General features: G+C 51.9%; 1 protein-coding gene across 1 annotated transcript; it reads left to right on the top strand.

Moving 5' to 3' along the window:
- The first annotated feature begins 1,994 nt into the window (after positions 1–1,994).
- DHRS11 (dehydrogenase/reductase 11) lies at positions 1,995–27,077 on the top strand. Its single transcript, XM_075720226.1, has 7 exons — positions 1,995–2,126; positions 17,607–17,816; positions 23,901–23,995; positions 24,454–24,583; positions 25,228–25,320; positions 25,985–26,050; positions 27,036–27,077. Exons 1-7 carry the CDS (start codon positions 1,995–1,997, stop codon positions 27,075–27,077), a joined length of 768 nt encoding a protein of 255 aa, XP_075576341.1.

The raw sequence follows: 27,077 nt of genomic DNA, 5'->3' as shown, positions 1-27,077 counted from the left end.
AACCTACACTGCCAAGGCTACACTAAACCAATTAAGGCTAGACTAGACTGAACCGTGTCCCCAGGTGCCACGTCTGCCTGTTTTTTGAACGCTTCCAGGGATGGGGACTCCCCCACCTCTCTGGGCAGCCTGTTCCAATGCTTGACCACCCTTTCCGTGAAGAAATTTTTCCCAATATCCCACCTAAACCTCCCCTGGCGCAGCTTGAGCCTTCTCGGCTCTCGGGTTTATGCTCATTTTCTAAACTTGTGCTACTTGTTATTACTGAAGACGCTTCTGCTTTGGAGGGAATTTGGTCTGTGCCGCTGTTTAACTGCTTTACAGTTCTTACTACACCCCGGGGAGGTCTGGGTGTCGGGACTGCGCGCTCCACTGCAAGAAAAGTCGCACCCAGGAGAAAAGATGCATTCCGTAGAAAGTCCAATTCCCCATTTCTAATTAACCTGCTCCTTGTGGAGGGTGAGAATGGCCCATCTGTCTTATTTGAGAGGTGGTAGCTGAGAGCTAGGGTTTAGCTGTGGAGCTTACAAAAGGCTGCAGCTGGATTCAAAGACCTATTTTGATTTTTCTCCTCGTATCGTTTGTATACAGCCGGTCTACATCATCCAAACTTGAGTCGGGGCCCATTTTGAAGTTCCTGGTATTACCTGGCTCTGGCGGGGAACCCGAACGGCGCTTTTGCAGCCCCAGCCTGCCGCTGTCTCAGCAAACGGCGGGCAGGGAGCTCGGTGCCACCGCCGCCCCGCTCGCACGGGCTCCTGGCTGCGTCTCCCCCGGTGCTTTGAACGCCAGCGTGCTTCCGATGCCCAAAATCTTCCATCTGATAGATAATTTTGGCAAGACCCGCGAGTGCTTATCCTCCTCCGGGTCTGCGCAGTCGTCGCCCGCAGTAGGGCTGACTTTATTTATTTGTGCTCTTTTATTTGCAGCTCCCCTTTTGCCAGTAGAGAAGGGCGCGCCGGGGCTCGCTGGAGTTTAAACAGAATTGTCAAATCCCGACCCTTTCTTCTTTCATAAATTAAATATCTGTACGTTCGTCTCTTCCGTTTCAATTAATCCGTTTCTTCAAAAGTTTCCGTGAATCATTCAGCTGTGCCCCCTGGGCCTCGGGAGGGGGGACGACGCTTCACCCCGTGCCGCAGCTGTGTCCTCTGATCCCCCCGAAGACATTTTCTCCCTCCCCACCCCGCCGCTCGCCCTGCTCGCTGCTGGGTCGCTGGGCTCCGCGTGTCCACCCCGGCACCCACAGCTCCTTCCCAGACCTGCGGTTTTTCGGGACGTGGATGGGTGCGAGGTTCCCCTCCGCAGCGGGAGGGACCCTCCGGCAGCACCCGCTCTGCCACGGGCGGCTGTGGAGAAAGCAGCAAAACGGGGTTAAGATTCCCCCGGCGGCCTTATTTTCAGAACCTGTGTTGCATTTTTTGGATGCTTTTTGACTTCCGTACGAAATAATAAAGCAGCCGTCGTCTCCTCGCTGCGCGTGCGAGGGAAGGGGCGATTCCGTCGGCGACGGGCCTGCGATACAGCGCGTGGGTATTACGCGGCAATTATTATGTGGCGGGAGAGGAGTTAACGCAGCCGCGTGGCGCTAATAAATTATTTGTGATTTAAAGCAGCCCGCCTCCCTTCGTTACCTTTACAGCGAAAAAGCCGTTTCGGCGGCGTTTCACCCGCCTGAGTGCAGGCCTCGCCCTTCTCCTTGGGGACATTTTGGGGAGGAAAACAAGCAAACAAGCAGACAAGCAAACAAAAACCCGTGCAAGCGGGTCGCGACCGCCTCCCGCTCCTGCTTCCCGCCCCGCGCCGCGGGCTGAGCCCGCACAAACTCGGTGCACGCAGGGGGGGCGTGGTCGTGGGCGGGGCCGGCGCGGCGTGGGCGGGGCCATGGCGGGTGTGGGCGGAGCCATGGGCGTGGCCGGCGCGGCGGTGGGCGTGGCCTGCGGGGCGGGCGGGCGGCGCATTGTGCGCGGCGGCGGCGGGGCCGGGCCGGGGCCATGGAGCGCTGGACCGGGCGCGTCGCGTTGGTCACCGGCGCCTCCGTGGGCATCGGCGCGGCCGTGGCGAGGGCGCTGGTGCAGCACGGCATGAAGGTGGTGGGCTGCGCTCGCAGCGTCGACAAGATCGAGGTAGGGGGCGGGGGGCCGGGGGGTCGCGGCCGGGGCGCGGTGGCAGCGCCCCACGGGTGGGCCGAGGCCGCTGCCGCTTCCCCGCGGGGCCTCGGCGGGCCGGGGCCGCTCCCGGGCGGTACCGGAGCCCTGGCAGCGGGGCGGGCTGGCCGCGGCGGGGCGTGGGCGCTCCCCCGGCGCCCGCACGGAGCCCTGCGGGGCTTTTCCCCCCGGGAGGAGCGGGGCCGCTTGGCTGGAAGTTGCCCGAGGAGCAGATTCGGTTTTGGAGGGGTCTTTTTCCATTTTATTTCATTTTTTTCTTTTTTTTTTTTTTTTTGGAGCTACCTCTTATCGAGGGTAAAACCAGCACCTGGCTGCCTGAGCAGCCTGCGGCTGCAGGGAGCGGGTCTCGGCTGCCAGGTGTCGAAGGGCGCGCTGGACCCCGCTCGGCACGGCGTTCATCGCGCTTTCCGCCTGCGTGCGGGACGTGGGACGCGCTCACGAGTCGGCGTTCAGATGGCTTGGGTCCCTAGCGCGGCGTTTACCCCCGCGAGGGGCATCTCTGGAGCGAAGTCAAGCAGCTCGCCGCTTAAAAATGAAGGTGCTTGAAGGAAATCGTTTCGGCGGGATCCTTTTTTGTACCTGCGATGCATTTGTAGTAGGTTGGGTGCGTTTGTAGTAGGTTGGCTGCGTTTGTGGGCTTTCCCTCGCAACGGCGTGAGCTAAAGCTTACTCGCTTTTTAAGAAGTTTCCTCCGAGGGAGGAAAAAAGTTGTAGTCAGACGGCTTAAATATCATCATCTTGGTTGGCTGGTGCCTGCCGAGCCAAAGGAGATCTGTAGAACATCCAGTGTTTGCATTTCCTTAACAAAGGTGATAAGGACTCTCCCTATGCGTGGTTGACCACGCCAAGAATAAATCGTCCAAAAAGAAAAGTCATGGAAAACAAGGCTTGACACTGCTGGTGTTGCTGAGAAGTGGGGTTAAATAAAGAAATGCTCGGAAGAAACAAAACTTTTTCCATTTTTCACCGCGAATGCGAAAAATACCACTTGCAGAGCGGAGAAAATAAACCGGTGTCACTTATTTGCCTGTCCTTTGGGGCTTGCTTCTAACTTTGGACTTCCCGACGTTTTGATACCGCGGTTTACAGGGAAAGCCGAGCTCTCCACGGGCTTTCCCGCGTGCGGCTGGCGGTGTTTAATGCGCTTTCGTTCTCTGGCTTCATGAGGCTGCTGTAGCCTCACGGCGTCTGCTAAAGGATGCTGTAACGGATGCCGTTGCTTCCCGTTCCCCTCCAAAACAGAAAGAAAAGCCATTTCCAGTGTTGCCCTTTCTTTTGACTTTCTTTTGAAATATTTTGGTTTTATTTGGTAAAGAAAATCAATGAAACTTCTGTTTTCCTTCGGTGCTACAGAGGAGTTTCCTTTCTGAAGCCTGAAAGCCATCCTTTCTGAAACTTTTCTGGCAAAAGTACAGCACAGGTTTAAGAAAGCGTAGTCTTTTAAAGGCTTTGCCTTTTTATTTGAATGCGCACAAAACGCAATCGCTTTTTAGACAGGTGATTTGTCTGGCTTGCGTGGTATGCACATGCCCTGAGCGGTGCTGACTGTTTGGCATCTTCCAAGCCTCTTTTTGCTGTCACGTTTTAAAAACTTGTGTTAAACGCCGCAGCTGGCGTTGGTCCCTGCCTCGTTCTTCCTCCCATCCTCTCTAAGGACCGAATTGCGTTTGCAGCGTGCAGTCATTTGTTTTGGTAGGCATCTGGACTGTGCTTTGCTCCCTTGCTAGTCTGGTTTTATTTATTGCGAAGCATGTTTCCTTAAAGAGGAGGAAAATCCCCGAGGTGCTGCTCGCTCGGGGAAGGGAGGGTGGTGGAGCGCGAGGTGGGCCAGCGTCACTCTGGGAGCGGGTCCATCGCCTCGGGCTGGCTGCCGGGGACGCTTGTGTCGGGACGGATGAGGCTTCTCACCGGCTCCTGCCATGCCTTCGGAGCAGAGCTGTTGACCATAACTAAGCTTTCCTCTAGGACCTTCACCTTGTGTTTTTTTCCTTTTTTTAAAAAAAAAAAAAAACAAACCACAAAGGAGGAAGGTATTCAGGCTTCAGACTACTGAGCCTCACGCGGGGACTTGGGACTTTGGCCGTGGCCGTAAGAAGCCATCTCGAGGAGCGGGAGCTGGCGTTGCTTGCGGGGAATGACCACGCTGCGGCTGCCGCGGCGGGCGAGGCAGCCGGGCCCCGTCTCGGGAGCTGCCGGCGGGGCTCCTGCCCGCTGGAGGGGCTTCGGATGCTCCCGGCAGTAGGAAGGCGACGGGACGGTCTGTGCCGTCGGCGCTCCGCGAGCATGTCGTTACCTTGATTAGTTATTGTATAACCAGATCTATCCACGAAATACGCTCATCGGTTATCTCCGGCTGCTGATTTTTCGAGTCATTGCTGGCCGGGAGCTGGAGGGTGGCATCCTTGCAGGAAGCCTTGGCGGGGGTTCGAAGGATGCGCTAATTCGGGGAGAGCGGCTCACGCGTAAGGGGCAGCATGGGGGAAGCGGTGCCGATATTCGGGGCTGGGACACGGTGACGGAGGGGCAGGGTGACCGAGGGACGAGAGGAGAGAAACGTGACGCAGCGGAGGGCTGGGGTTGCCAAATGTGGATAAAGGAGAGGTTAGAGCATCACGGCCGTAGCTGCTGCAGGACAAATCTTGTTTCTGTATTAAAATGGAATCATTTGCTCTGTACCACTGTGGATAATGGTGTACAGAGGAGCAAACCCAAAAAATAAACCAAGGCAGCTTGAAATGGAAGGAGTGCAAACGGTACGGTTTAAAACCAGGAATACAGTACTCGTTGTGTAGCACGAAAGCATGTGTTTTCATTAATGTTATGCGCTAGTCATCCATTTTAAGGTAAAGTGGCTGGAACCACTCTACATGGTGGTTTTATAACCTACTGTAAACTGGTGACTGGAAGAGTATGTTGTCTGGTGGAGAATTTAACTCGGGCAATAAATGCTATGTCAAGATTTCTTAATCTCTTGGAAAATCAGTTAAGGGCTTGAGGCAAGATAATGAAGGAATTGCAAAGTTGCGGTTTTGGTATTAAACCTGTGTCATGACTGCAGTGCTCTTTATTTGACTTTTGAAATAAAAATGTTAACGGCTTACAAAACCTGCAAAAGTCTTTTTTTATTTTTATTTTTATTTTTCCCGCTGGCTCTGTAGAAAAGCCACACGCTCGACTTGCCTTGAGTTACTGCTCCGGCTGACTTCGCTGGTATCGTTTCAAAATGGGATTTGATTTTTCTTTTGTCACATCTTCGTACGTGCCGGCGTGGTGAACGCAAGCTCGGGTGGCTGGGTTTCCCCTCTCTAATTATTTCTGGCCGTGACCCTTTAAAACACGGCGTTGACCCTCCTGCAGTCCTCGCTCGCAAGCAGCCTCGTGTTGCCCGCTCGTGCCGCTTTAGCGCGTGGAGACTCTTCGTGTGGGTCATCCAACAGCAACTTTAAGGTCAAACATCGAGGAATAAAAGATGATTAAAATGGCTTTATTTTATTTTTGCATGCCAGGAGATAAATTTGGGTTGAAAGCTTGTTTTAAATGAGAAGCCTGGAGGTACTAACAGCTGTCAGAGACTTTTTGGCATGTGCTCTTACTGAGTGTTTTCTGCTCTTCGTATACCTACACCCGTTCCAATTCAGGAGCCAGTGCTTTAATGAATTAGCCAAGAGTTTTTAGCAGCCTGTAAGACCAAGCTTTGGTGGAAATTGCTCCCTATTAGATGATCACCTTCACAGGGACCCCCTCGCTGATCACTGGGGTCTCCAGTGTGCGAGAAGACTTGCTGTGATTTAATGACGGCTTGGCTGGTACGCAATAGCACGTTAAGCCGCAGTCACTCCGTCCTGCAGACAAAAGGCAGAGTATTGCTTTTGATGGCTTCACCACAAGGCTCTTCAACTTTCTTCTTCATGATGTTTTCCAGAAATTTGTATTTGGTGTCTGACTTCTTGCAGCGGCACAAAAAGGGAGAGAGTTTCCCCATGCATGGGACAAAATGTTTCCCCCCAACCCGAGCTGGCAAACCACTCTCTGGTCTTTTATTCAGCACGATGCATAAGTTTTATTTTGCAGTGTTCTTCCCCTGGGGTGGGGGAAGATTTGGGAGGGTTTGTGGGAAGCGTGGGGTCTGGCTCAGAGGCATTGTAAAGGCATCGAGGTACTCTGGTGCTTTTCTTTTGGAGCACAGGAAGGAAGGTGCAAGGCAGGGAGCTGTTTCCAAAGAGTTTGCAGTTGATGCTTGGTATCACACTTTTTTTTATATAATAAAATTTAATTTCATTTATTTTTATATTTATAGAGAATGGCAAAAGTGCTGGCAGGAGATCTCCCTCCGGCCCCGGTGTGGGAGCACCGGATCCGTGCCGGCATTGCAGCTGCATGGCCGGGGCCGTCGCCGATGGGAGAAGCTCCGGTCGGAGCAGTCCCAGCTGCTTCAGGTCAAGCAGCACCTGATGCTGCTGCGCTCGAAATCTTCCAGCAGCTCATTCATTCCTTTGATACCTTGCTGTAGGCTGGCCAGGGGCATTGGTCACTTGTTTTGTGATTTTTGTTGTTGTTGCTTTTTAAAAATTATTTATTTATTTTCTCCAACGCCTTCCAAGTGTTAATTCATCACTTGGAAAAGACTCCTCGGGAGAGGTGCGGGAAATCAGCTGGCTCCCGCAGTCCTTCGCATCGCTGCTGGAAACAGATGTCACGTTCTAAAAAAAAAAAAAATACATATTTTGTTCTTTGTTGGGGTGTGGAGAGCGAGCTGTGCAGGAAGCAATAAATGTGGTTTAAAATACGAGGTTTAACCGATGAATTCTAATGCATTTGTGACAGTTATTGATCAAAGGTAACATTTATAACCAGGGACTGCATTGTCAAGGTTAGATCTTGCTCAAGAAACAGCCTTTGATAAGCTGAGCTATCGATTGCAGATTCGAGCAGTCCAATCTCCGAAGAGGCCAGCGCTCTCTTCGTCAAGCAGCGCCGTGGTGGTGTGGGAGGAGGAAGAAGTAGCCAAGCCTTCCTCCCGGGAGCCGAGCATCCCAAGCAGCCATTTGCGGGCTTGGCTGATCCTTTCCACTGATGGCTGCCCGGGCCCTACGGAGCGAGGGAGGCTCTCGACCCCCTCAGTGCTCCAAGGCGGTTAATTAACAGCTAAATTGTTTCGTAGTACCCGAACGTAAAATTTAATTACGTTGCGTGCAAGTCGTGTTGGTGGCTTGGAGGTCATCTGGTTAAAATTCTGGCCTGCCGCTGTGGGTGTCTGTCCGTGGGGTCGAGCTGTGGATGTCCCTGCAGTGCTGGGTGTCCACGGTGGGGTCCGTCCCTCTGCCCTGCAGCCGCGGCTGGGTTTCACGGGGCGTTCCTGAAAACACAGGTTTGCCTCTGGGCCCACGCTGCCTTAATCTTGTGACTTACAGCAACGGGCTCGTGGCTGAATGTGAGAGGTGTGAATTTTGCTCCCGTTCATGGCTCCCGTCCTCCCTGTGCCGAAGGCGGATGAGCCGCTGTCCCCAAATGCTCGTCATGGACCTCGTCGCTCCCTCTCCTCCGTCACACCACGCTCCCGGCGTGCAGGCTGCCGAGCTGCTGGGCTGCGCTGTAGCCCGATGAATTATTTTTTTTAAGGCAGGAGGAGCAGCTCCAGGCACGATAATCCCAAGGCATGGTCCCCCGGTCAATGAATGACCTTCAGATTCTCCTTGGCCTCTGCAAGGGCTTGTTTTGTGTTTGGCGAAGGCCGTGCCTCGGGGATGGTGGGTTCTCAAGGCCTCTGAGGTGCTTTTATTGCCTCTTGTCCCTGACCAGATTCTTTCCTGAGTAAATGTGAGAGATCCCATAATTGCTGTCTTGAGTAGTGGGAACAAATTCTTTGCTGTCCTGATGGTTTTCCTCAGCCTTGAAGCTCAGGAGGCATGTGGGGGAAGGGTTGCTTTTAAATTGGGTTGGATTCATCCTCCTTGCCCCCAAAATGTGCTTTAAAAATGTCTTATTGCAGCAGGCCCCCCTGCTTCGCCGCTTCTCTTTGCAGTAGAGCGGCGATACCGGGGTATCTCACGCTTGCAGCCCTAAAAATAAGTAATAACTGAGCCTTTCCTGGGATTTTGGAGACATGATGGGGTGCTTGTTCTGCCTCTGCCTTGCTGTGTAACAAGGCGGGACAGGCAGCTGTCCCGTGCCTCAGTTTCCCCACGTAAAACCCGCAGCTGCTGCCCTGTGGAGGTGGGAGGGCGGTATGGGAGCAGCGATCGGGCACGGAGGGGAGTTTTCTGGGCTGTGTTTTGGGTTTGTGAAGAGTGTCCCGGGGCAGGGAGGTCCGGACGCAGCCAGCACAGTGCTGGGGAGTAAATCTGGTGGTGGTTTTCTTGGGGCTTGGGAATAGTTTAAGCTCTGCAGAAAGTAGCGGCTGTGCTAAAGTCAGGCTTTAACCCTCGCTCCTGCCATTGTCCATGTGGGAAGTGTTAATGGTAGTTTCCTGGCTGACAGTATCATCGTTTTTGCCTTGGTCGGTCATAGGTGGGTTTGTGCCCACCCTGGTTCTAGAGGGTAAAATGGGCCCAGGGTGCTGCGGGAGCACCTGCGGTCTTGCTCCTTCAGCCAGACTTTTCTCCCTCTTAGGCTCGTGCAGATCAGCTGCAGCTCTGCTCGGCTTAACTGGGGATTAGCATCGGCGTAGATGCGAGCCCGCCGCGTCCGGCGGCGTTGGCGTCGCTACAGATGTTTAATCACGGCACCTGCAGCTGCGTGGCGATGGAAGCCGTAATCCCTGCCGTCACTGTCGCTCGCTCCGACCACGGCTGGGCTGGGGTGTGCAGGAACCTTCGTCGCGCTTGTTGGTGGGTCGTAATCTGGGGTGTATTAACATTCGGGACCTGTCATCTGAATTTTGGTACTGGGGAGCATTGGGAGCCGGGGGGTGAGGCCTGCTCCTCTCCAAGCGTGCATTAATCTGTCTTTTCAGAAGAGGATTCGTTGAGGATTACATGGCCGCAGGATGGGAGCCGATGAGAAAAGCCCTTTAAGATCACCCAGTCCAACCATTAACCTAACATTACCAACTCCACCACTAAACCAGTTAAGGGTAGAGTAATAATTTCATGTTTCCTGGCTTGGTGGCTGGATTATTTTTTAATGAAAGTAAAAACTAGGAATCACTAAGGTTGGAGAGGAGCTCTAAGATCATCAGTCCAACCATCAACCCAACACCCCCGTGCCCACTAAACCATGTCCCCAAGTGCCACCTCTGCCCGTTTTTTGAACGCTTCCAGGGATGGTGACTCCCCCACCTCTCTGGGCAGCCTGTTCCAATGCTTGACTACCCTTTCCGTGAAGAAATTTTTCCTAATACCCAACCTAAACCTCCCCTGGCGCAGCTTGAGCCCATTTCCTCTCATCCAGATGCGTGGCGACCGTGGCTCTTGCCCTGCCCTCGCAGCAGGAACGCTTGCTGCCATGTGGATGGTGCTGGGGAGGAGCGGGAAAGCACCCAGCTCTGCGGGCTTCGGAGAAAATCCAGGGCTGCGCTGCGGGGTGTTGAGAGGGGAAAAGGCCGATCTCGTGGTCTGACAGCAGGGACCGGCTGTTCTGGTACAGCGTTCTCAGTGGCAGCAGCGGGTGCTTTGCAGACGGCCGCGCTGATGGGTTGTGTCGCAGCGAGGTGTGGGGCTTGGCCAAGCTCCGCGAGCCCAGCGGCAGCGATCGATGCTCAGGTGTTCCTGGGCCCCCGCGCGAGGAGCTCGCCAGTGGGTTATCTGCTGCTGCTTTGTCTCGCAGGTGGGGACGCTGGGGCTGGGAAGGGGGAAAGCCCCGCAGTGAGTTTGTCACGGAGCTGGGAACGGGTCCCGGCTGGCCTCAGGAGTGCTCCACAAGGTACGGTGATATACTCGGTCACAACATGTGTTATTGAGGGTGGGCATGTGCTGATGGCTTACCAGGACCTCTGATCACAGCCTGAGTCTCCAGGGTATTGCATGGCATCTCAGACCTTCACTGCTGCAAGATTAGGTGGAGTTTGATTTAATTAAAATAAAGAATCAATTTTTTTTTCGACTCCCTGAGCATAGCGGAGGTGTGCTCGCCCGCGGTGGAGATGACACAGAAGGCGCGTGCCGTGATCCGAGGGCGTCGGGCCGAAGCTCGGGCTCGGCTCTGCCCTCCGAGTGGTGTGTTTGCAGGTTGCCTTGGAAATCTGGGCTCGAACGGGCGGCGATCCGGCCTGCGACGCGTGGACCGTCGGGTGCGCTGCGTGCGGGCGCTTGGCTGTCTTGGAGCTACGTGGTCTTTGAACCCCGCCTGCGAAGGCAGCCAAGGGCCGGTGGAGGACCAGGGTGGCTGCCGTAGCGCAGCTTCAGTCTTAATAAGAGTTACTGGGGTTCTTTGAGGAAGGAAAGCATCTACGTGCCTGGCTGCGTGGGAACCTGCTTCACGCGTGTTGGAGCTGAAGAGCAGGCAGGCACCTATGATGCTGGTTTTAGGATAGTCATACCTCAGAATAAGCGAGAGATATTGCTCTAATGAGCTGTCATCGTAGGAGCGGCGTATTTCCTCCTCCCCCACGCCAGCCCTGTAGCAGCGTGATCTGAGCAAGCAGTAAAAAAAAAAAAAAAAAAAGCTGTAAAAAAAAAAAAAAGAAGTGCCTTCAGCCTTGACGTAGGGAGCGATTGTTTGAATGCCTTAAGGTAGCAGGAACGTTCAGGGCAGGGTAAATAGGACAATTTGGCTTGCGTGCGTGGCACTGGAAATTTAAAATTAAGTGAGCTGGGAAAAAAAAAAAAAATCTTGGATGTTTAACTGTTGAAAAAGTACAGGGAGCAGAGAGGGCATGGAAAAAAGCAGCGTGAGTCCGGAGCACTTTGGGAGGACAGTTAGTGGTACTGGGAAGACCTGACTGCTTCAGTAGACCCATGGTTAGCGGGGAGCCTGGCATGAGAGCAGCCGAATGGCTCCCTTGGGCCGCGCTGCGCCCACGGGCAGGGGGTGGGCAGGGGGTGGGCAGGGGGTGCTGCCTGGCCCCTGCGCAGCCCGCAGGGATGTGTTTGCTGGGCGAAGGGCTGGTACCGTGTCGATGTTCAGTGTCCGGAGCCTGGGTGGCATCCAGGAGATGTCCCGGACAGCTGCTGCCGGGGATATGGCAAGATGGAATTTTTGTGATGTCTCTGGTGGGTATCGTAAATTGTGGCAGCACCATGGGTGCGAGGAGCCCGGCAGGAGGGAGGGCTCCCGTGCCGTGCCTTGCCGTGCCGTGCCTTGCCGTGCTCTGTAGCCCTGATGATGACCACGGTCACGACTACCCAGCTGGGACTGTTACCCCTCAGATGCCTCTCCACAGTCTGCTTCTCGCTGCTGGAAGCTGGTAAACAGCAAATCGGTCCCATAGGTTCCCCAGGGTTTCATTCCCTTCTCTTCCACAAAATAATACCTGATTTTTCTGGGTTATTTATTACCCGAACGCTGCTTTTGTGTGCCACCTGTGAGTCTTTGGAAGGACTGTAAAGTCAGTACATTTAGGATGATACAGGGTAAAAAAAATACATACAGGGACTTAAATTTTGTCCAAGTTTTGGTCACTTTTTTTTTTCCTTTGCCTGGTGGGTTTCTGGAGCAGCGTGAAAAATTCAGTCTCCCTGCTCAGGCAGCCTGTACTTGAGATGCACTTCAGGTAAACTGGTGCTAGTCCTTCTTTGTCTGTACTAGGTTTTGGTATTGGTGCCCCCAGCTGAGTACTGCACATTTGTTTTTCCATTTAAACTTTCTTTTCTGAGTTTTCCCATCCCCACCGTTCTGCCTTCTGTCCTGGAACGGACGCGGATCTGAGCTGAGGAGCGGCGATTGGCAAACAATCAGCGATAAGCCTCAGTTTAAAGCTCACGAGAGGGAAGGAGAACCACTTTACTGTTTTATTCATTTGAAAACTCCTTTTAGACTTCCATGGAGGCCCTGTCTGGGCACCTGGAGCCAGGAAGGAACTGGAGGAAATGTGAAGTAATACTCATCCTTGGATAATATGTGGGCAAAAAGCCCCGGCTACTGGGCGGCTCTAGGAAGGGGTTCGATGTGATTATCTGCATTTTACAGATGGAGAAACAGCTCTGAATCTTGCCCATGGTCACAGAGCACACTGTGGAAATAAACCCCACTCTAGTGCTTTATTCGCTAGATATCTCCTCCTCTGTTGTGCTGTTGCACTGGTATTAAATCTTAATTAAAAGAAGCTTCAAACTTGCCAATCAGTAAAATGAAAGGATTTGGAAGCCCCCAGTTTTCTTTCACAACTGTGATGCTGTTCGTTAGGATTTTTCTCCTTCATTTCCTTTAGATAGCAAAAGTAATTGGGGTGACTTCAGTTTCTTTCCAGTTGGTTTCTTGGTACAGCTATGTATTTAAGCATAAGCTAAAGCAGTTGGATGCAAGTACCTGTGATGAATGGCAGGTTAGATTAAAAATTACCTAATGGTTTCTTCTGGCTTTAATCTCTCTGAACTAAATGTGTCTGAAGTTAATAGGATGGTTTGCCAAATAAAGCCCTACGTGACTCTTTTCTTTTTTCCCTCCCCTTAAGAGTCCCTTTAAATGTTTATATCAATTAGTTTTGTAAAACCGTTTTACCAAGACTGAATCTAAATGCCTGGCACTGCGCCCTTTCCGAGTGTCGCTCGCACAGAGAGCATTAACCCCTTCTTGGGAAAACTGACGTATTCTTAACATACGGAAAACATCCCATAAACGTGAGGCATCCTTTTAGACCTTTAAAATCAGACAACTAAATATAGTAAGCTGCATGACCAGGTGTTCTTTGTCTTACTTACACGTAGGTAGGTGCTAGGTGGTTTTTTTTTTTTCATTTGCTCATTCATTCATCCAACACCGCTGGAAGCTGAGATAAATCACTGTGATGTCAGTGGAAAAATTGGTGTCTAAGCAAGAGGCACATCGCAGCCCGCATATCGAGTATGTACTGCTGTACTGGCTCGTTAGAGCACACGAATAGTTTGGATGCCCTTTGTGGAAAGCTGGTCTTTCATGGGTGTTGCAGAACTTGCTGGGTACTGCGTTCATGCTGGGTAGCGTATCAGAATTACAGGGGCAAGGGCTCACGTCCACGGCGGTGGATGGCTCTAGGTGAGATGTTTTAACACATAGGGTATCTATTTCTTCTTTATGGTATCTATTTCTTCTTTCTGTTGCATTATCCCAGTTTGTACCAGTAGCTATAGCACCTGGCTGTCCATTTCCAAGCATCCAGTGAGAACGGTGTGGTACACAGATGCTCAGGTCTTGTTTCAAATCTTCATCTCCAGCTGCTGGAGGTGCACTGGCCCTTGTCTGTATTGGTGTTGCGTTACGTGGTCACTCCCAAGGTGCTTATGAAATCTGGAAAACCAGCTTTTTTTCTTTTTTTCTTTTTTTTTTTTTCCTCCTTGTGCACGTGTGCTTAAAGTGGAATGAGCATTAATTGAGTGACTTAAGGGATGCTCTGAAAAAATATTGCAAGCTCCCTAATTCAGAGCGTTGCTTTACATAAATCTTCTCTTGCAAACTTGCCCGCAGTTGATGTTTCTTTGAAGAGCCTGTGATGACTCTTTATCTATAGATGGTTGAAGCACGTTCAGCACCGCCTGGATGTCAGTGGTGTTCGGCACTTCATTTTCAAAGAGAATTTGTTAACACAAGCATAGCCTGAGAGATGAAAGGATCCATGTGGAGTCTCGTCTGAGGCGGCGAGACACCAGACAGGAAAAGAAGGATCTTGAGAGGCATTTGATTTCCCTGGTCAGCTGTGGCAGAGGAGCCTTCCTCCGAGTGAGAAAGAGCTTTCTCTTGGTGTATCTAAGACATAAGCTAAGGAGATCGACTGGGAGAACAGGATGGGCAGCTCCACCACGACAGCCACTGCTGTCCAGAGCACCCCTCATTTCATCTGCTCCTTCACCTGGGTTGCTGTGCTGCAGCCTCTGGTGTTTAGACCCTGTCTGCCTCCATCGAGGAGCTGTGCTGAACAGTGAAAGCTTTCACCGGGTAGTGAAAAGTGACAGCTGAACATGGAAGTGGAGATATTAAACACGGCGTTTCCCTCTGGGCTGTAGATGAGCTTGTCTGTCCTTTCCCGTCCATGCTGATGGGCCCTTCTTCCTTTCCGCCAGCTCTCCTGGCACGAGTCCTCTTTTGGGAGTCTCATCCCAATCCCTCGTGCGTGTATTTCTCAATTTTTAAAATCACTGGCGTTGCTTGATTTGAGTTCAGCAGGGTTGAGTTCAGCTGGACCGGTTCCTGCCGTGAGCTGTAAGCTTTCCTCCCCGCAGCTCTGGGATGCAGCACGACGCTCAGCCTCGGGACGAGATGGGTGCCCTGCTTTCCCTTTCTGCGCGTGAGTACGCAAACTCGGAAAGACAGCGCCCTGCCTTACCTGCGATGAGCACTGACACCAGCAGTGAAAATGGGAGGCACCACTGGAAAGATAACTCAGCTTTCGATCGAGCAAACTAAACGCAGCCTCGCAATTGCAGGAGGTGCCAGGACACCAGCCCTCTTCCAAGAGCAAATTAAGACCATACTCCTGGCCATGACCTGGTGAACTAGGAAGAAAGAGTGCCAGACGTGAGCCGTGGTACTTTACAAGCAAATACTGAATGGGAGGGAACCCTTCGTGGGGTGCTGGAGTTTGGGCAGTGGGATGGAGAGAGCTCTGAAGTTGTCACCTTGGTGCCAGGTTATGAAGAATGTGGCTGAGGGCCCCTCGCCCATTTTTCCCTCCTGTATCTTTGCAGGAACAAGGCCTCATCCCCGGAGTGGTTTAGCACCTTCCAGCAGCCCTTCATAGTGCTTTTGATTTTCTAAATGCTGCTCTTGCAGATTTTTTTCCCCTAACTGTTTTCTCAAGTGTGTACTCCAATCTTTAAAAAATATATATATTTTTTTCTACTATTATCAGCACATAATCAGCAAGATCGCATGTATAGCAAAGTGAAACCAGCCCCAGGAGGGTACAGAGAGGTACGATTCAGTCCCAGGGGCACCTTTGTTCTCTGTCGCGTAGAAATATTGTCTAGCTCAGCCCAAGCAGAGCTCTCCAGAGAGCGCGATGCTGTTGGGACGTATCGATCTCCGGGCTGAACTCAGCATGTCCGTCCCCTTCTCGTCTGGTGCTGTGAGAGCAATAATAATAATTCTCGTGTTACTGCAATGCCTTCGCTGAAGCAGTACCCAGAAAGGAGAGCGGCTTCTGGACCAGACCCTTAGACCCGGGCTGGTTTCGGCTTGCGCTCTGTGAAAGCTGTGGATTGCTGTGATAGGCAAATCAGAAAAGCTTAAACTCACTGTTCAGAGACTTGGCCCACCTCTGCGGTGCTCTTAGATATGGAGAAAGGTTGAAAAATCATTTACCAAACAGAGCCACTTGCCCCAGAGTAATTAAACTGAATGTGCTTGGGGCGCAGAGAGGGGTTCGGGGGTCCTGGCTTGTCTGTGCCTCTCCCAGTGAGGATGCTCAGCCCTGCTCTGTGTAAAACTTGGCTAAGAGGAAGGTGGACACCGAAAAAGCCACTGATGAAGATCATGCTTTGTGATTTGGAGTTGGGAGCCAATTCACATCTCCAAGGTGGATTTTTTTTTTTTCCCCCTTTTTGGACTTTGTGGCACCTAACCGAGTTGCCAGCCCTCCTCGTTACCCTGAGGCACGCGGCTGTCCTGTGTTGTGCTGGCCGGGGAGCAGAGAGCCAATTTTAACAAGACTTTAGGGATCAGAACCTGCAAATTGCCTGGGCGTGCTGGCATCTGATCTGCGGGATGGCACGCATTGGAGACCAGCTGGATGGGAGCTGGACCCGTGCTTTGGTTTGGCATTCGCCAGGTCCCGTGGTGTTTGTGAACTGATGCAGCCCCACGAGCTCTCCTGCCAGCCTGTGCCGGGGGAGCAGGTGCCGTGCTGTCTCTGATTTTTTTTTTTTTGTTGTTGTTGTTCTCTTTCCACTTTCCCTTATGTTCCATGGTTTTTATTCTTTTGTCTAATGTTTATTTCAGAATTTGGACATCAGGCTGGCTGACAGACTCTGCCAGTGTCACCCACGCTGGGTGTTTTGGGGGGCAAGTCTGCCACTGCGGCAGCAGCCAAAAGACCCGCTCTGCTAAGTGAAAGGGACAGGGGACCCCGGGGCTTGCTCGCTTCCCCTGGGAGAAAGACACCTTTGATGCTCTGGTTTGTCGCCGCTTTCGTTACAGCGAGCCGTGTCCGAGGCCGGCGTGGCTCTGCAGGCTCCTCCCCATGTCGGTACAGATTCTGGGGCTGTTTTCAGCATCTGCCTTCTTCAAAATGTGGGAATTCCTCCATATGTCTTCCTGGAGGGCCAGGAGGGGCTGGGCCGGTCTGGGAGGTGATGCTGTACCTCACAGCAAGGAAAAAAAGTCAGCATCCCTCTAGTGCAAGCTTCCTGGTGGTGTTTCGGGTGGTCCCGGGTGCTGCGGCTGGTGGCCTGGCTTCCCCACGTCCGTGTTCCTGGCCGGGGCTGGGTGAGCTCCAGGGCAGGTGCTCGGCTGGGGCCGGGATGTTCGGCAGCCGCCGCCTTGAGCAATCACTGTCCCGCCGTCCTCTGCTTCCAGCCAGCGGACTCCTCCTTTTATAAACGGCTGTGTATTGCGGTCCTTGGTATGCAGGGAGGAGCCGGGAGGAGTGGGAAAGCCGCCTCTGGCAGGAGCGCAGCTTTATTGCGCCCTCTGAAATGTCACGTTGGTGAAACCGCCGCGGGCGATGGCGTTCGAGTGATTTGGTGGACGTTTGTAGCCAGAGTCCATCTCTCCGCAGAAACCAGACATCACGTGGCTCCCGCCTCATGCTGGAAGCTGTCACTGTCGCTAATATGACACATCAGCGATGAGATGCTGCTTCTCATTAGCGTCAGGGGGTAAAGGGCATCCTCCAGAGGATTCGATGCGGTGGCTGCCGCATCATTAACACAGGCGGCCAGCAGCAGCTCTTGGCCTTTCATTTGCTTTGTATCAGCTATCTTATAAAAGATCTGGATGCTTGGAATAATTGTTGGTAATGGCTAATGAAGAATGGTTAGGCATGCGATTGCTGCGTGCTTTATCCGCGCGGCAGCGTGGCAGACTTGCAGCCTGGTGCCGCAGCGGTATTTATTTGTATTTGTCAGCACCTGCTCACCTCGACCTGTATTGCCCGGGGTGATGGACGAGCACAGAGTGCGTCCTCAAGTTTAATAACTTAAAGGCTGGAGGGCTCAGACTCTCATGTATATCGATATTTCTTTTTTCTTAATTAGCATTTACAATGATTTTTCCCTAGCGCCTGCTCTTATGATGAGGGCTCGCCGGCTCGCCGAGAAGCTGCCGTGGTTTGTTATGCCCCAGGTGTGTTTTTAAGCAAATGGCTGGATAAGCCGCTCCGCAAGGACAGGAGGCTGATGGCTGTTTTCTTCCTTCCTTTCTCATCCCTAGAAATTGGCAGCTGAATGCCAGAGTGCCGGCTATCCGGGGACCCTCATCCCGTACAAGTGCGATCTCTCCAACGAAGAGGAGATCCTGTCGATGTTCTCCGCCATCAAGACTCTTCATCAAGGAGTTGATGTCTGCATCAACAACGCGGGGCTGGCTCGCCCGGAGCCCCTGCTCTCAGGGAAGACAGAGGGCTGGAGGACGATGATAGACGTGAGTAGTGCCTCTGGGAGGGCAGGAACTGTGCTAGATTTTTATTTCTTCTGGCCACTAGCACCATTGTCCCCAGCTACTTATTTCAGGTGTGCAGAGCTGAGGACCTGCTTCCCATCTGGCTCTACATGGTCCGGGTTTGCTGATTGGGAAGTGGAAAGACAACACGCGCTGCTGAAGCGCGTGCCATGTGCCTTCACCTGGGAGTATGAAAACACTCAATACCTTCAGTGGCATTTTTTCCTTTAGCTCAATGGCTTTCTAAAGGGTGATGAGCCTCACTTTTTTTTTTCCCCTTCATTAAAATAGGAAATTGGACGCCAAGCACTGGCTTTTGTAGCTAATCCTGTTAGTTGCAGCGGTGGGTTGCAAAATGGGCAGATTCTTTTTGGCTTAAAAACCTGTAATGCTTTTTGTCTTTATAGCTGAATTTTCTGCCCCTAATCTGGTTAGAGCTGGGTGTGAACGAGGCAGTTTCATATGCCGAACTGGGAGTTTGTGCAAACGGTCCATGCCATTTACTAGCAGCCCTTTTCCCCGGGTGTTACTGTCCTGAGGTGCTGCTGTGCATCATTTTGGGACTTCGCCATCTCTTGTCATTATGTGATGGCCCTTTTCTGCACGTAGCGGTGGCAGCCATGGCTGCGGGACCCCGGGCCAGTTTGCGTGGCCTTGCAGCGGCCCTTTCGTACTGGCCCTCCTGCAGCTCTGGCTGGCGAGATGCTAAACAGGAGCTTTTCACAAAGGTGATTTTCCCCTCCTGTACTGCGTACTTACGCGCGTGAAAGTGTCATCCTCGTAGGAGCGACACTCGAACTCATGGCTTTGAGTAAACCTTGCAGCACCTCCAGCAGCTGTGCGAGCTTGTCCTAGTGAAGGAAAAGACATGTCTATTTGGAAAGCTGCTCGGAGCTGTAGGCTCAGGGCTACTACCTCTGACAACAGAGCGAGCCGGGATCTGTCGGCTCCTGTGGCAGCCGGTGGCGGTTCATCCAGCAGCAGATTCAGGGGCTGTGTAAAGCAAAACAGAGAGGCCCATCAAGGCCTCAGACTCCTGCTGCCAGGGCAAGAGCTGCCATATCCTGGCTAATTAAGTTCTTGTTAGGGTTTTGGCCCGTCTGCTGGCTACTGTGACCACAGCCAAAGCAAGCTCAGCTCAGCTTTGTCTGCCCGGCCAGGCTTTTGTGGGTTGCCCAGCCTGGGTCACTGCACAGCCGCATCTCCCTGTCCCCTGTTGCCATGGAGTCTTTAAAGAAAATTAAGTGAAGTGTAGCTGAGGCTGAGCTGGTGTAAAGCAGAGCAGTTCCCAGCATTGTCTCACTGCAAGCCTGGCCCTGCGGGTCGCCTGCGCCTTGTAAACTCCTTGTCCCGGTCGCTGTCGTCGCACCTTGTGCGGATGCTGCGTGTCCCTCACACTCGTTTCTCTTTGTTCTTCTGACCTGTTGTTCTTTGTCGGGTGGGCAGGCTGGGGGACACACGTGGCTTTTGACAGCTGAAGGCCCTTCCCCTCTCCGTGCTCCCTTCCCTGGCTGCTCAGGTGGGAGCGCTCCCTTTGTCTCGCCTTCCACCGCTTTTAGGGAGCCAGATTTTGGATCGGGGATTGTCCTGTATGAGCACTCCCGTGTTGGTATTTACAGCGGCCTGACATGGGGTTTGGGAGCCTGTGGGGTCCCCCTCCTTGCGGGTGCTGCTGTGTGCACCCTTTGGAGCTGCTTCGGGGTGACGGGTGGGGTGGGAGGAGAGGCAGGGTGGTGGCTCCACAAGGGCAGCGTTAGGAAGCCAGGCTGGGGGAATATTTTATTCCCAGAGATGATCTGTACGGCTCTATCTGCTCTCATTTGCTTGGCAAAAATGCTGTTGTAGCGCTGGGAGCAGACTGAGACGCCCAAGCTTTCTTCATATGCTGGCAGATTTTTTTTTCCTCTCGCCAGCTTCCCAGCAGCTGGTGAGTTTGCTCTTGGCTTGTGCGTAATTGTCAGAATAACACTTGCACCTTTAATGTGAAGGTGAAGCCCTGGGATGCTCCAGAGCCAAATGCTTTGCCCACCTCAGCCTAGGCAGCCTGACAAGCCTGGGTTTTGTTTTTTAGCCTGTTGGTAAGTGGTAGAAATAGCTCAGGGTTTTTCCTTTTGCTGTGCGTGTGTCCCCAGTTTTGTGGCTGTGACCGCCCTGCTTGGAAATCTCACTCTCCAAGCGTGCCGTGGCTGCGCGGGCGCCGGTGTGGCAGTGGGATTTGGGGAGGGATCTGCAGTGACAGCTCTCCCCGCCGTGGCACACCAGCCCCAGGGAAACACTCGCCGGGCCCATTTTTCCTGCATGCTCTGAAACTCTCAGAGGGTCAGGATGGGGGAAGGTTGCCAGCGCCTTTCACGGGCCACTGGGCTTTGCAGAGCGGAGCAGGAGCAGGGAGATTTCTTCCAAAGGTCCCTTGGAGAAACACGTTGGTGAGCAGCACAGTTTGAGAGATGCTGTTGGAGAGTTTCAGTGTACTTCTGGGCTGTGAGACAGGAGAAGTTTCTAAAAAGCCATTGATCTATCGATTTAGGAGGCATTAGGGCCTTAAATTAAAGGTATTTTTTTCTTTTTGGTAAATTGATTTTTGTTTCCATGCATTTTTTATGAGCTGAGGCTCTGTCTCCTTCCAGGCTTCCCTCTCAGGCTTCCCTTCCTTTACCTATTCCATAAAATTTCTTGCTATACATCTAACGGTCAAAATCATATTATCATTTACTTATTCTTCCTCTTTTTTTTTTTAATGTTCCAGTTCCTTATTGTCTGGTATTTGTTCCCAAGGGGGAACTGCATCTCCCTGGGCTGCAGGAGTCTCACGTTGGGAATTGCCTCTCCGTCGCTTTGCAGCAGCGCAGAGCCCAGCGCTGCCAGCCGGCGAATTCGGTGCATGCCGGGGAGGGAGCGCATTATCGCAGGCAGGTTCCGAGCCCATCATCTTTTGGCTCACAGCCTCCCCCCTTTTCTCTCTACTTGTTTGTGAAGTAGCGCTTGACGTGAGGCTGGAGCAAAGTCCTCCAGCCGTCCCCGATCCGTGCGCGAGAGTAGCTGGGGCTGGGTGCTGTGTACACACCGACTCCAGGCTCTGGGATTTGAACAGCTCCTTCACATTTTACCTACTGACCTTTACAGCCAGGAATTCAAGCTGAACTTTCCATTTGCACTGTTCAGGGCACAAAGGACTGCAGCACACATCCTCTCGCTCCTCTAGACACTAAATGGGTTTAATTCATCTTGGCATTATTCCTTGACCAGTGAGGCTCTTTTCTTGCTTTTATATACCGTCGGTGCAGAGATATGTTTGCTGTAACCTGCATTTTTTTATGTACTTAGGAGCTGGGATACTCATTTTGATGCCTTAGAAAAGGCTGATTCTGGGAAGTGAAATGCTCAGCGCTTCCAGGAACAGGATTTTTTATGTTCTCCCAACCTGGCCATTGGAACTCATTACTAGAAAACATGCCTTCCTTGTTTCTATTGCATTAGCACACACACGCAGCGGTCGCAGACCTGCTGCCTCGTGCAGAGTGCTGTGCAAAGGCAGAGCGCAGATGTGTTGGCCATCTTTGCTAAGGGACCTTTGAACCTTTTGTTCTTAAAATAGGAACAAGGCTGAAAAAAATCTTGCATGGATATTTGTAACATCGGCCTTCAGATTGTTTCTCAAAGTGATACAGCCCTAAGACTCGCTCGTTTTCCAGGCACATTTTTAGGTTCCTGAGTGCCCGTTCCGCGTTTTGAAATGGGATTTCACCCAAAAATCCTGTGGGTGCTATTGGGGAAAGGCAGCGAGGCAATCCCAGCTCAGGCTGCCTTCCAGCCAGTTGTTTTGTTGCACCAGGGTGTCTTATCGTATGGGCTCTGGACTTTCCCATGTGGCTGTTGATTAGTATCTTGCTTTGCCAGTAGTTGTCAAAATGTTGTAACACTACCCACGCAAGGAACCATTGCTCAGCGTGAGTCACGGTGTTGGAGCCGGGTCTCAGGCTTTAGGCTGATGTTACCCTCTAGTGGTCTACGGAGATGGAGTGGAGCCGGGGAGCAACTGCACCGAAGACACCGTGCCTGCTGGGTTCAGGGCATCCCGGGGCAGGGAGGAAAGCAGGGATGTTGTTTGTCACGCAAGCTTTTGATACTAACAGTTGCCCAGATCCATATCTGAAAGGACTGGCTCCTCGTTTGGTTAGTATATCAGACTGGAGCGGGTTACTCCTGCTTTCCTTGACCTTCTTACCGTGAAATCCAAAAGCCTGCAGGTGCCCTGCCTGCTCCAGGCTTCACTCCCGTCCTGAGGTGGCTGTACGGTGCCACTTCTGCTGACATGTCTGCTAACTTTCTTCCTTGCACAGCCAAGGTAAATCTTCAACCTGGTGCCAGGGAATTTATCTCTGTAGTTCCAGGTATGATGACTGAGATATCCAGCAGTGACTGTGTGCTCAACCAAAGTGCACGCGGGTGAGGATGATAACTCTGCTTGTTGTGTTGCCTGGGTACTCCAAGATCATAAAAGCATGCTATTTATCTATCGCCAAGACAAAAACTCGCAAGCGTGGCCTCTAGTAATGAATAGAAATAACGACCGAGACAAAAGCAGTGACTGGAAGATCCTTCAGCTGGCCCCACTCATCCTTTGTGTGCTGCTCAGTAATTACATCTCCTAAATCCATCCTTTTCTGTCTCTTACTTTCTGGTCTCCAAACTAATGTTCCTCTCTTGCATGTCCTTTTGTGCTAGCAAGTCCTAGTTAGCCCACCCTGCTCTTGTTTATAAGGTTCACAGCGATGATAGCCAGCCCTCTCACATATCCTTCGCTCACTGTTGACATGGCCTTGTTCCTGCTGCTCCTCCCATTTATAGTTGCACCTGACTTCTGATTCATCAGAATTTTAGCCCTTCCTGGGTATTTAGTTCACAGCAGCTTTTTTAGACTTGTCCAGCCTGCTCATTCAGTTAGCAAAGTGACGTGCCATTAGGTAGGACCTGCCAGTGTGTCCTGCCTTGAAATGGTTACATCCTTTCCAGAGGGCTTCAGCAGGCACTTTTGCTATCTTTCAGCTACTTTTCCAAATCTAAACCACTCTAAACTTGAGCAATTAGCACTGCTACTGAGACGGCTTGCTCCTCAGTCTTGCACGCACCTCTGGGTGCTTTGTATTCCAGCTGGGGGAATTACCATACCTCCGTCTTCCTGGAAACTTTGACTCTATTTTATGGTCAGCAAATGCTCAAGGCATCTGCGCATTAACAGTCGCACGTTGCAGAGGTGATACGGCTGAGTTTAACTCAGTCAGGCTGTGCTGGGCAGTGCCGGTCCAAAGAGCAAGAGCCTGGAAAGCTCTGGATCCTGTGCTAAAGGACCGGATAAATTGCCTAAATGTCCTTTCTTCTTTGGCTTATCCAGTTAGGGCTGAGGAAAATGTCAGCAGACGGTGTGACAGACCGGTGGCTTTCATATCTGCAGGGTTACTTGCCCACTCTGGCCCTCCCCGTGGCACGATGTGATCTTTGGGTTCATCTGTGCATGGGAAGCTCTTTGCTGGCCGTGTGGTTTGAGGTGCCTCTGAGCGCCTGGCTCTCTGACAGGCAATATCTGGGGATTTCCTCGTTAACTAGCTGACCTAATTACCTGCTGTTAGTGTCCTATCAGCTGCCCAAACTCCAGTGTGCCTAGTGCTGTACAAAATAAACAACTTTGTCTCCTGGACAGAGTGCTGACTGTGGGGAAGTGGGTTTGTTCTCCCTTGCCTTGCACTCTACCCTCACTCTTGTGTGTAAAACAATTAAGTCTCTTTATTTCTGGCAGAGGCCAAGGCTGTCTCACAAAACTGGGTATCTGCGCCTCCCCTGCCCAAACCCCTTCTTACTGCAGCCCCGAGCGTGGCTGCAGCGTGATGTGGGGTGTGCGGCGAGGCGCGCGGTGTGCGTATGTGCATTTCCCTCTGTTGGCGTTTGCAGGAATTGCCGTGGGTCGGGGATTGTAACCTGCATCCACGGCTTCGGGAGCGCCGGGGGCAAGTCAAAGGGTGCCAGACAGGGCTGCTGGTCTTAGTTTCTTCTTCTTTTCTCTTCCCTCAGGTCAACGTGATGGCTGTGAGCATCTGCACCCGAGAGGCCTACCAGTCCATGAAAGAGAGAAACATCGATGACGGGCATATTATTAACATTAATAGGTATGCAAGGAGGGAACATGGGATCAGCCACATGTGCTTCCTCCTCCCTGCCTCGCAGAGAGGATTTGAGTGGTGGAGCTTTAACCTTGGAGTAGGCTGATGGTGCCCAAGGAGGGGCTTTCCAAGGATTGCGATGGTTGATTTTCAAACCGCTTTTTTTAACTTCTGCTGGTCTAAATGCAAGAAAGACCAAACCAGGGAGAAAAGGATAATGCCAACCACCTGTGATGGTGCAAGGTTGAAGACTGAAACTCCTTGACTGGCTCCAGAAAACAGCTATGTTGAGAGGAGTCTCTGGTGCTACGCATTCCCCGCAGGAGAGGGGAACTCCTCACGTAGCCACCATGTCAGCGTCTCCTTCTGTGTTCATTCCGGTGGTTTGAATATCTTGTTGGTTCCTTCTCGGGCCTCTGCTTCCTCCCCACCTCTGAGCGCTTTCCTTTCTGCTCTCTCCTCAGCATGAACGGCCACAGCGTTGTGCCACAGTCGGTGGTGCATTTTTACAGTGCCACCAAGTACGCAGTTACAGCCCTCACGGAGGGGCTGAGGCAGGAACTCAGAGAAGCAAAGACTCACATACGAGCTACAGTGAGTACTGTGGGCGCGCTTCCTCGCTCCTGCTTTTGGGGGTGGTAGAGAGCTGGCAGGCTTTACGGGACAGAGGTTTTCCCTTTGGAAAACAGGCAAGGAAATGCAAAAATCGCGCTCGGCACACTGGGAACGTGCAAGTCCTGTGGCCAGCCATCCCTGGCCACCTCTCGTTCCCAGGCAGAGAGAGGCTGGGGGGCAGAAGGCACAGCAGCAATGAGCTGTGCCAGGGAATGAACTTTTTGGGGCACACAAAGCGGGCAGTTGCTTGTCCGGGAGCAAGGGGGGGGCTCATGACAGCAGAGGGAGGCAATCAGTTGGGCTTTTTGCTCTCGTGCAGAACTTGCATCTCAGAAGTGGTGTGTCCAGAGGTTAATTTGTATTGCAAGCTTTTCCATCATTTTCTGAAGTGGGAAGTACCCATCAGTGGTTCCCCAGAGGTACCTGCCACAACAGTCATTAAGGCAAAGCCCGCTCTCTTAAACTATTCCCCTAGAAAAAAGGTGGGGAAGGAGAACAACAGAAAGGGGGCTGGGATTTTTTGGCTTTTTCAGTGCTAAAAAGTTTTCTCTCTCTTTTTTTTTTAATTCTTTTACTGAAGGGGAATTACAAATCCTATTAGGATGTGCTCTGCTTTTTTCCAGTGTATATCTCCAGGATTGGTGGAAACGGGATTTGCTTTTAAACTTCATGATAATGACCCTGAGAGAGCTGCTGCGACCTATGAGAGCATTCGGGTAGGACATGGAGAAATGGAAACAGAGGGAAGCGGCTCTGATTATGGTTTAACAGTCTTTCTCCTGGCTAATAGCACCAGGAACTAGTTCTGCAGAGTGTCCAGTGCTTTCCAGGATGTAATTAGCATCCGCAAAGTCTCAGCACTCAAACGTCAGACTTTGTGCTGATATTTACACACTATGGAGATTTTCATTCAGGTTCCGTTTCCGACTCCCTATATTTTTCCTTTTATTTTGATATTCCTGTAAATAAATATCAGTCAGCTTTGACATTTGGCAGGCTATGATTTCTTTATTGAAGAGAAGATATAATAAGCAAACATGCCTGCACAAGAAGAAATGTTGAGCGCGTGTTGTCTTGCAGGTGGCTAGCACGGGATTTTGTGTGCTTGTCTGGTAATTTTTGATAAGGATGGCAATGCCTGACCTGGCAGAATTAGTGTGCCAGTAGTAAGATTATTCACGGCAAACAGAGAATTATTAGCGCCAGGCACGTCCTTTGTTAAATTTTTAACAGATTATTTTTATTCATGCTTACTTGCATCTTTTTGACGTGCCCCAGTGACACTGTCAAAACTCATTATGGATGGTTAGGAAAGAAGCGATCTTGTGGTTAACTTCCTGAGGTGCCCTTTGACTGAGAATCTCTTTCCTGTCTTTCCAGTGTCTCAAAGCTGAAGATATGGCTAACGCTGTCATATATGTCCTCAGTGCCCCACCTCACGTACAGGTAGGCTGTGGTTGGGTTGGAGGACTCTGCAGCGGGTGGCGAGGGTGGAGAGAGTAACTGCTGCCCTGACGTTTGCTAATCAGCGTTGCGGCCGCTGCATTGGCTGTGTGCTTAGCTGAGCCTGGGCTGGGGATTAGCAGTGATCACGTTTGATTAATGCTTCCCCTATGGCAGCTATAGGGTTGCACCGCTCGGGCTGCTCACAGCCCCGCAAAGGCTGCTCTGACCCCAGAGAAGGACTGCGCAAGGCAGGGGGAACAGGAGGGGTATGGGCGCGCTGCGCCCTTTTTTTGTGCTATCTGGTGCCATCTGAGATTCGCTGACAGTCTTGTCGCAGGGGCAGACCCTGCCAGTTGCCAAATAACGTGTTGGGCCTGATCCTGCCAAGTGCTGTGCACTTCCCCAAGGGCGGTGTGAGACACTTGTGCTGCCAGAGGGACTTCCCTCCTGTGAAACAAGAAGTGACCAGCTTGGAGCTGGAGCCAGGAGCGGTGTCAACGTTTAGTATATGCAACATAAAAGTTCCTGTTGCAAAAGCAAACTTTGATCATGAGAGGTTTAGCAGCCCCTCGTGAACTCTGCTCCCTTGGAGCAAGACGTGGCCATCTGGATGTTGGATCAGTATAGCTGGCCTTCTTGTCTTAAGAGGATAAAAAGTCCTGCCCGTGGCTGATCAAGCAGTGCTTCTGCTTGACCCTCTGTCAGCAGGACCAAATTAAAGGCTTGAACCATGAGAGTTTGTAACCAGTGTCACCTTGCACGCTTTTCTGCGCACGTTTGTGCTTTTATCCCTTCTGCTAAAGGCAGAGCAGTCACGTTCCGCGTGCTTTCTTTCTAATATCTCAGTTAAGCAGGCTCATGTCTAGTCACAGGCACTTGCTTCATGTGTAGCTTGTCGCTGTAATGGTGCAGCATGGAAGTGCCCAGTGCAGGGTTTAAAGTGGACTTCAGTGCCCCAGTAAAATCCTATGTTGGTCTCTTCTAGATTGGAGATATACAGATGAGGCCCACGGAGCAGATATCATAG

Source organism: Pelecanus crispus, chromosome 12, assembly GCF_030463565.1.
Source record: "Pelecanus crispus isolate bPelCri1 chromosome 12, bPelCri1.pri, whole genome shotgun sequence".
Classification (NCBI taxonomy): Eukaryota; Metazoa; Chordata; class Aves; order Pelecaniformes; family Pelecanidae; genus Pelecanus; species Pelecanus crispus.
Note: the sequence above shows the minus strand (reverse complement) of the source record. Positions and strands in the feature narration are given on the sequence as shown.

Bases quoted from the DNA above. Each gene is read 5' to 3' on its own strand.
- DHRS11 (XM_075720226.1), top strand. From the start codon at position 1,995: ATGGAGCGCTGGACCGGGCGCGTCGCGTTGGTCACCGGCGCCTCCGTG. The intron at 17,817-23,900 runs GTGAGTAGTGCC...CTCTTCCCTCAG, and splicing joins GCTGGAGGACGATGATAGAC to GTCAACGTGATGGCTGTGAG. The intron at 25,321-25,984 runs GTAGGACATGGA...CTGTCTTTCCAG, and splicing joins CGACCTATGAGAGCATTCGG to TGTCTCAAAGCTGAAGATAT.